The following is a 9,502-nucleotide window of genomic DNA, read 5'->3' as shown; positions in this document are numbered from 1 at the left end:
CTCTTCTCTTCTCTTCTCTTCTCTTCTCTTCTCTTCTCTTCTCTTCTCTTCTCTTCTCTTCTCTTCTCTTCTCTCCTTTCACTTCCCTTGCCTCTCTTCTCCTCTTCTCTCCTTTCCTTTCGTTCCTTATCTTCTGTCCTAGTATCAGTTCTAAGACTGGAAAGTGGCAAACACTAGGCCATTGGGGTTAATTGACTTGCCCAGGGTCACACAGTGAGGAAGTGTCTAAGGCCAGATTTGAACCCCAGACTCTTCTGTCTCCAGGTCTAGCCCTCTATCCACTGTGCTACGTGGCTGCCCAAAGCAGGAGTTCTTAACTTTTCTTGTATCATGGACTCCTTTGGCAGCCTGGTGAAGCCCAGAGATTCCTTCTCATGTTTTTTTTTTAAACCCTCACCTTCTGTCTTAGAAATCAATACTGTGTATGGGTTCCTAGGTAGAAGAGTGATAAGGGCCAGGCAATGAGGGTTAAGTGACTTGCCCAGGGTCACACAGCTAAGATGTGTCTGAGCTCCAGCACCTCTTGTCTCTGCTGTGATTAATAATTTTTTAAACCCTTATCTTCTATCTTAGAATTAACACTAAGTAATTGGTTTCAAGGCAGGAGAGTGGTAAGAGTCAGGCAACTGGAGGTTAAGTGACTTGCCCAGGATCACACAGCTAGGATGTGTCTGAGGTCAAATTTGAACCTAAGACTTCCCTTCTCTGGGTCTGGCTTTGAAACCATTGAGCCACATAGCTACTCCCTTCAGAATGTTTTTTTTTTTATAACACAAAATAAAATATTCAGAATTGAAAAGGAAAACCAATTATGTTGAAATGTAGTTAACAAAATCTCTTTTAAATGTACATAGTAACAGCAAAATTGTAACAATGATCAACTGGGAAAGCCTTAGCCACTGTGATCGCAGCGGCCCAAGATAATTCCAGAGGACCCATGATGAAGAAAGCTGTCTACTTCCAGAGAAAGAACTGATGAATTCTGAGTGTAGGCTTTTTTTTATGCCCTTCATCCATTTATTTATTCATTCATCCATTTAATTGTTTATTTGTTTGTTTATTTATTTATTTAACCCTTACCTTCAGTCTTGGAGTCTATACTGTGTATTGGCTCCAAGGCAGAAGAGAGGTAGGGGCTAGGCAATAGAGGTCAAGTGACTTGCCCAGGGTCACACAGCTAGGAAGTGTCTGAGGCCTGATTTGAACCCAGGACCTCCCATCTCTAGGCCTGGCTCTTAATCCACTGAGCCACCCAGCTGCCACCCGTGCCCTTTATTTTTATTGTTGCATGTGTTTTCTTTTGTGATGTGGCTAAAATGGAAGTAAAGGCAGATAGGTGCCATAGCAGATAGAGGACCAGGCCTGGAGGCAAAAGGACCTGGGGTTAAATCTCATGTGTGACCCTGAGCAAGTCACCTACCCCCAATTGCCTAGCAGTTGCTGCTCTTCTGGCTTAAAACTGATATTAGCACAGAAATCCCTGCTTTGAGAGCTTTAAAAATGTCAGTTATAATAGGGAGGGACAGAGCCAGGTAGATTTGGTTTCGAATCCAGGCTTAGTTCAGTCTGAGTAAGTCACTTAACCATGTTTGCCTCAGTTCCTCATCTGTAAAATGAGCTGGAGAAGGAAACAGAAAACCACTCCAACCGAGTCATGAAGAGTCAGACACGACCGAAACAACTAAACAGTGTGGAAATATGTTTTACATGACCACATCTATGAAAGAAAAAACCCACAAGTTCATAATACTCGGGTTACCAATATTTACTTTGAAGTGATTTACTTATATTCTGTCTTTTGGTCCTCCTGGCAGGTCATGGAATCAGCTTTAGGATTTAGAATTGTGAAGGAAACTGAGTCAGCCAGACATGGGCAAAGGACAGAGATGGGAAATGGGGCATTGTGCTTAGGAAATAGCAAGGTGACCAGTTTCAAGGGAATGTGGATTGGCTGGAGATGAGTAACGTACTAGTAAGCCTGGAAAAGTCACCCAAATCTAGAGCGCGGAAGCCTTTAAATGGCAAACACGAGTGTTTTTATCTTATCCTGGAAGCAAGAAGGAGCAGGAAAGTGTCACTGTGAAGCCCTGGGCTTTCAGGAATACTGGTTTGGCGGCTGTGCGGATGAGGGAGAATGGACAGACTCGAGGCACAGAGCCCAATGAGGCAACAGTTAGGGTGATGCTGCTGCAGTGTGTGTGGGTGGAGAGACGAGAGAGGATGCCAGAGATGTCCTGTGGAAGCAGGATCAGCACGCTTTGGCAACAGTGCCATTACCGGGGTGAGTGAGAGTGACGAATCTGGAAGACTCTGAAGTTGCAAGTCTGGCTGGCAGGAAAGATGTCGGTGTTTTCCACAGGCATCAGGAAGTTTTTGGAAGAGCAGAGGGTAGAGAGGAAAGAGAATGAGCTTTGATTTGGACACCCTGAGTCTGAGGTGCCCGTGGCACGTTCAGTCACAAATGAGCCACAGGCAGAGGGTGATGGTTTCCCGGAGCTCAGGAAAGACACCAGGGATAGAGACAAAATAGGAAGAGAGAGAGAGAGACTAATCAGACAGACAGACAGATGGACAGATAGATAAAGAGATAGACAGAGATAAATAGACACAGAGATAAATAGACAGATAAGATATAGATAAATAGCTAGGTAGACAGATAGATAAATAGACAGACAGAGAGATAAATAGACAGATAAGATATAGATAAATAGATAGGTAGACAGACAGATAGACAGGCAGATAGATAAATAGACAGACAGAGAGATAAATAGACAGATAAGATATAGATAGAGAGATAAATAGACAGATAGAGAAGATATAGATAAATAGATAGGTAGACAGATAAATAGACAGGCAGATAGATAAACAGACAGAGAGACAAATAGATGAGATATATAAATAGATAGACAGATAGATAAATAGATAAGATATGGATAGATAGACAGACAAACAGATAGATAAATAGACAGAGAGACAAATAGATATAAGATATAGATAGACAGATAAGATAAATATAGATAAATAGACAGAAAGATAGCTACTTAGCTAGCTAGCTAGATGGATAGATAGATGGATGGATAGGTAGATAGATAAATAGATAGAGAGATAGATAAACAGATAGACATATAGAAAGGTAGATCCAGGAGCAATGGGTTGAAGATGTTAAGAGGAAAATTTCTGTAAGATTAGGGAAGATTTCCTAAAAATTAGAGCTGTCTGAAGGCACAGTGGGGGTAGTCTGGAGGTTGTACTAGTTTCTATGTCTTGGAATTCTTCAAGCAAAGGCTACATGACCCCTTTTGGGCATATTGTAGAAACAGTTTGTTTTTGGGTATAGATTGGACTAGCTGGCAAACAAGGTTCCTTCTAATTCCATGTTTCTTTTCTAGATTGTCTCATGAAAGGAAAGGTCTAGAAATGGAAGAGTTCTTTAGAGGCAGACCATCTAACCCAACTCTTTCCCTTTTACAGATAAGGAAACTGAGTCCTAGAGCAGTTAAGAGACCTGTCCAAGGTCATAGAGGTGGTCATCAAGCATGGGCCCAAACTGGATAGATTCCCACAAGCTATGATCATTCTATTCCCAAATTCCACACAGAATACCCTTACCACTTGATGCAAACAATTATTTTCTCTATTTCATATTCTGTATCCAGGAAATACTTTTGCCTAATATCAACAACAGCAAGCTCCTAAAGCAGGTTGGGTGGGGATTTCCATTTTTCAGGTAAAGAGGGGAAATAAAGGCAGGTAGGGCTTAGGGTACCAAAATGACTTAGCTCTTTTTCCTTGGCACTAGAGGAAGGGCATAGTCAAGCTGAATAGTCTCCGAGGACATGAAAGGAATATCTCATCCTAGATGAAAGGACCCTCAGAGTACAGATCCACTCTCTTCTTTTTTACAAGTGAAGAAAGTGAGGCCCAGAGAGGAGAAGTGACTTATAGGATCATTGATCTAGAGCTGGAAGAAAGACTTCAGAGGTCCTTATTTGACAGATGAGGAAACTGAGGCCCAGAGATGTTCAATGGTTTGTGTAGTTTCATAGATTTGAGTCAAGGTTTCCTAATTTCTAATCTTATGTATAGCTAGTTTTACACATCTGATGTCCTCTTTCATCTTGTCTAAGTGGACGGAGAAAGAGATAAGCTCAGGAAATAATTAAGGAGGAACAAGGGAGATGAATGGCATGACTGCCCAGTTTAAGCCCTGATTCTCATTCTCACCAGATGCGGGAGAGATTAAGGGATCCAAGGATGCAGAAGGGACCTTAGAAGCCAGCTAGTCCAACTTCCTCTTTTTCCAGATGACTTCTCCAACATTACATAGGTAGTGAGCACCAGGAATAGGATTTGAATTCACATCTTCTTTCTACCTCCAGATAAGCAGCTATTCTAATATCTTTTTCTGACCAAAGGAATATAAATGGAACATCCTAAAAACGTCTGAGTTCTTGGTGTGATTTTGTCACAGCCATCTCCAAGACTGTAATCCACTCTCATTATTTCTTTTAGCCTATTAATCCCATGGGCACTCTAGGAGAAGGTAGACCATGTTTGCCATGCAACCTCTTGTCTGGACACTTTGGCCTTGGTGTAGGTCTGTGTGGGGCAGTTAAGAGGCTCGGTGGAATCAGGAAGACTCTTTGTGAGTTCAAATCCGGCCTCAGACACTTTCTAGCTGTGTGACCCTGGGCAAGTCACTTAACTTGTTCACTTCAGTTTCTTCATCCATAAAATGAGCTGGAGAGGGAAATGGCAAACCACCCAGTATCTTTGCCAAGAAAACTCCAAATGGGCTCACGAAGAGTCAAACATGATTGAAAAATGACCGAACAACAAAAAGCCCACTGAATGAGTGACCCTTGGGGAAGGGGAATATCTGGAATTATAAGAATAGAAAGCTTACTGCAAGTATAGATTGTTTCATTTTATGCATTCATATTTCCAGGGTTTAATACCATGGTTGGCACATAGTAGTTACTTAATAAATGCTTGTCTAAGGGCAGCTATATGGAGCCAAGCTTAGAGGCAAGACGTCCTGGGTTTGATTCTGGTCTCAGAATCTTTCTTTAAATGCTTACCTTCTGATTTATCGGTTCTAAGGCAGAAGAGGGCTGAGGGGTTGGTAATGGGGTTAAGTGACTTGCCCAGGGTCACTAACCCAGGACCTCTCATCTCCAAGCCTGGCTCTCTATCCACTGAGCTATCTAGCTATACCCCACACTGCGTCATGAATGACTAGATCTGAGATTGGATGAGCTTCATGCCTCGAGAGGCACAGGTTTGATCATGGATCAGCTCCCTCTGTCCTTTCTTCTCCATTGGTTCCCTAGGATTGCTCTTCTAGGTGCCAAGCACACTGTCTACCCACTCCTCTTCAACTCTCTCAACCCGTCTTCCAGCATTCCTGAGTACCTGAACTATAATAATGCCCAGTGTTCTCCCCTTCCCCCACTTTGACTTTGTATTTACTTATTTGCTTCTAGAAGTTTTTCCATAAGTCAGATGTAAATTACTTGGGAGGACAGGCTTAGTGAATTGAGTGCCAAGCCTAGAGACAGAGGACCTGGGTTCAGATCTGGACTCAGACACTTCCTAACTGTGTGACCCCGGGCAAGTCACTTACCCCACAACCCCCACATTGTCTAGCCCTTACTGCTCTTCTGCCTTAGAACCAATATTGACAGAACGTAAGGATTAAAAAAAAATTTCTTGGGAGTGGGGGCAGCAAGGTGGTACAGTAGATTGAGTGTCAGGAGGATCTGGGTTCAAATCTTACTTCATATACTTCCTAGCTATGTGACTCTGGGCAAGTCACTTCACCCTGTTTGCCTAGATCTTGCCCTTCTGTCTTTACAGAAAGTAAGAATTTATTAAAAATAAATGAATGAATTAAAAAGAAACTACTTGATGGCAGGAGCTATTTCCTTATTTTGTCTTTATAGCCCTAATTGCCCAGCAGGGTGATTTGTCACCTAGAAATCAGAGCTGCTTGTTGAATGAAGAATGAATATGTGAAAGAAGAAGAGTCTAAGGGATCCAGGGAGGGAAGGAGAAAGACCAAGTCTGGGGAATAGGAATTGAATTGACCTTCACTGCTTTGGAGGAGCAGGAGAATATCTGAGGGGATCATTAAACATGGCCCCCAAAAGGCCAAGGGTAGGATCCAGGGAGCTGGGGTGGCCAATCTCAGAGATAACTGAAAACCAGGAAGTCATCCGCTTTGGATCTGTGGAGGGCAGGAGGGAGGGAGCGGGGTTTATCTGGCTAACAGATAATTTCCTTATCTGTTGAATAGGATAAAACATCCTGCCTGGCCTGGGTTCAGCTAACAACATAGGGTTGTTAGAGAGAAAGCACAGTGCAGAGGGAAGAGGCAGTGAAGGTGAGAAAGATCAAGGTCTCTAACTTATACTATGGACCTATGGCATATGGAGATACTATTTTGCCCAGGGTTTGCCTCCCCTTTATTTTGGAGGAATCAGACCCAGCCTCTGCTGGGTTTTAAATCTAGAACGCTTCTCAGAAACTGGGAATTCTTGCCAATCTATTCCCAAAGGGGCCAGGGGAGAATTGTTTCCTTCATCTTTGAAAAGAGGGCACTATCAACAAAACCGAGTATTTGGAGGTATCCCTGGAAAGCAGTGAAATTGTTATTCCCTGGGCAAGCAGGACAAGAGCCTTCCCCTATTGCTTCTTGAGTGGCTGTGGGGAGGATGAATCAGAGGCTTAAGTGAGGACACTCTGTCCAAAACTGGCCTCCTGAGGTTGCTCAGCCAGCTCTGGGAAGCCCTATGCCTCACCTGGCCCCACTGCCAAGTTTCCCTGAAGCCCAAGAAATGGGTTTCCATGTTGGTTCCTTTCCCTTCATTCCCTGTTGTCCTTCACTCTGCCTTGGAGTCCCTATCCTGAATTCCTGTGTTCCCAGTTCTTTGAGAAGTGGACCAGAGCATCTCTTAATACTTCTTTCCCTTGGGCGTCTGCCATCTGTTAACTTTTTCAGCCAGCCTAAAGTTTGTCCTCCCTCTAGGTAGCTCCCAGACTGGCCCAATTCTGGGTGATTTGGGAGCCTCAAGGATCCTAGTTCAGGTCTCTTAGGCATATCCCAACCTTAGCAGCCTAGGTAGGCATCAGAATCTCATTACAACAGTCAACCTTGATTTTTTACTTTTTTTTTTTTCACACTTTGAGATCTTTGGGGCAAGAGGAGAGAGGAGAGACCATGCTTCCCTGGCTCTGCCCCACACAAGAAAGAAGATTAATACTTTTTTTTTTTTTAATTTTAAACCCTTAGGTGGAAGAGTGGTAAGGGTAGGCAATGGGGGTCAAGTGACCTGCCCAGGGTCACACAGCTGGGAAGTGTCTGAGGCCAGATTTGAACCTAGGACCTCCCGTCTCTAGGCCTGGCTCTCAATCCACTGAGCTACCCAGCTGCCCCAAGATTAATACTTTTTCATGGAATGGGATAATTCTTCTCGAACAAATGGGTCTGGTCTATGTGCAGGTTCAGAGGGTAGAGTGCTGGGTCCTGGCACTGCAGTTAGAGAACCTGGGTTCAAGTTCTGCCTCCAAAACTTAGTACCAGTAGGGTTTTAGACAAGTATTTAGAGTTGTGAAGACCTGTGTTCAAATCCTGCCTCAGACACTTACTATGTGGTTCTTAGAAAGTCACTTTAAGATCCTGGTCATCATTTTTAAAAAATGAAGAGATTGAGAGGCAACTAGGTGATTCAGTTGATTAAGAGCCAGGCATAGAGTGGGGTCCCACCTTCAAATCAGGCCTCAGACACATTCTTGCTCAATGACCCCCAACAAGTCACTTAACCCCCTATTTCCTATCCCTCTTCTGCATTGGAACCATGACTTAGTGTTGATTCTGAGAGAAGATAAGGGTTAAAAATAATGAAGGGAGGGGGCAGCTGGGTAGCTCAGTGGAGTGAGAGTCAGGCCTAGAGACAGGAGGTCCTAGGTTCAAACCCGGCCTCAGCCACTTCCCAGCTGTGTGACCCTGGGCAAGTCACTTGACCCCCATTGCCCACCCTTACCAATCTTCCACCTATGAGACAATACACCGAAGTACAAGGGTTTAAAAAAAAAATAATGAAGGGGTTGGCTTTGAGTGCCTTTGAGGTTCCTTCCAGTTCTGAACCTATGATCCTCAGTTTCCTCATCTGTAAAATGAGGGGGTTGAACTATTAATGGCCTTTGAGGTCTTATCCAACGATAGATCTATGATCTTGGGAGCGCCTCTATCCCCCCCAACACACACACACACACACACACACACACACACGTCCTGGCTAATTCCTGCAGTCTGTGTGTATGTGTGGGAGGGGGGCAAGACTGAGAAAAGAGACGCCAACTCAAGCAAGACAGCAGCCTGAGAGGTGTCTTCCCGACGGCGGAGGGAGAGGGAAAGACCAGGGGGGCTCATCCATGTCCTGCGGTCCTGCCCCCTTCAGCGGGCCTCCCCCAGAGTTCCCCAGACTCTCTCAGCCCCACTCCCAGAAAGCAAAACCCCTTTACCTGGTATGGGAGCACGAGGGGCAGGGGCAGCAGCAAGAGTGGAAACAGGACGGACATCAGATACTTCCGATAAGCCCATAGGAACCGCCACAAGTTTACCATGGTGGCGGAGGGAGCTGGCCGGTGCTGAACCGAGGAGAACGCCCCGCTGGGGAAGGATTATATAGAGGCGGTCAAGTGTTAACCATTGACCATGGCAAACTGGGTGTTGTTTTTGGAATCTTAAAGGTGGGGAGAACTTGGTGCGCCGGGTGGTTGAGGGAGTGAAGGAGGAGGAGACAAGGGAGGAGGAGGTGGAGAAGAGGCGGAGTGACCAGGAAGACTTTGTAAAGAGACCTGGGGAAAAAAAAAGAAAGGAAGCTTTTATATTCTCTTAAGGTGACGAGGTGGGGTTAACCCTTTGTGTACTTGAAGATTTTGGCTCCTTGCTTGGCTGGAGGTGTTTTCCTTGGTTAATGGAGAGTTAATAGGAACTTCTCGTCTCTAACCCACTGGATGCCAACCTTCTGTTCAATTCAGTGCAACAGGCAATTATGAAGTGCCTACTGTGTGCCAGCCACTGGGCTAACCATTGGGGGAGAGGGAGAGACAAAGAGCAAAAGAATCTCTTCCCTAGAGGGGATTCTATCCTCTAGCTATCTATTATCTATATCTATCCATTCTCTCAAGGGAAACTATATACATATAGAAGTATAAACTTAATGAATAAATACACATGTCCATACACGGATGAATGAAGAAATACAATAGAGGAGAAATCGTGCTGGTTCTGGAATCAGAAAAGGTGAGTTCAAATCTCCCCCCTCAGAGAGTGACTGCCTGTTCACTTTTGGGGGGCCTCAGTTGCCTCATTTGAAAAATGAGGTGTTGCATTCAGAGGAAGAACTGTGGGAGGAGGAACACAGAAGAAAAACAACTGCTTGAACACGTGGGCTGATGGGGATATTATTGGGGATGTAGACACTAAACGATGATA

General features: G+C 44.4%; 1 protein-coding gene across 1 annotated transcript in view; it reads right to left on the bottom strand.

Moving 5' to 3' along the window:
- The window catches only part of SLC13A2 (solute carrier family 13 member 2), a 35,172-nt gene extending 26,525 nt beyond the window's left edge, over positions 1-8,647 (bottom strand). The window contains exon 1 of the mRNA XM_044672829.1: positions 8,527-8,647. Coding sequence (XP_044528764.1) covers positions 8,527-8,628 — 102 coding nt within the window. The 5' untranslated portion in view covers positions 8,629-8,647. The remainder of the gene's footprint in view (positions 1-8,526) is intronic.
- Between the last annotated feature and the right edge of the window lie 855 nt (positions 8,648-9,502).

Source organism: Gracilinanus agilis, chromosome 4 (genome assembly GCF_016433145.1).
Source record: "Gracilinanus agilis isolate LMUSP501 chromosome 4, AgileGrace, whole genome shotgun sequence".
In the NCBI taxonomy this organism is placed as follows: domain Eukaryota; kingdom Metazoa; phylum Chordata; class Mammalia; order Didelphimorphia; family Didelphidae; genus Gracilinanus; species Gracilinanus agilis.
This window is presented reverse-complemented; position numbering and strand designations above follow the sequence as displayed.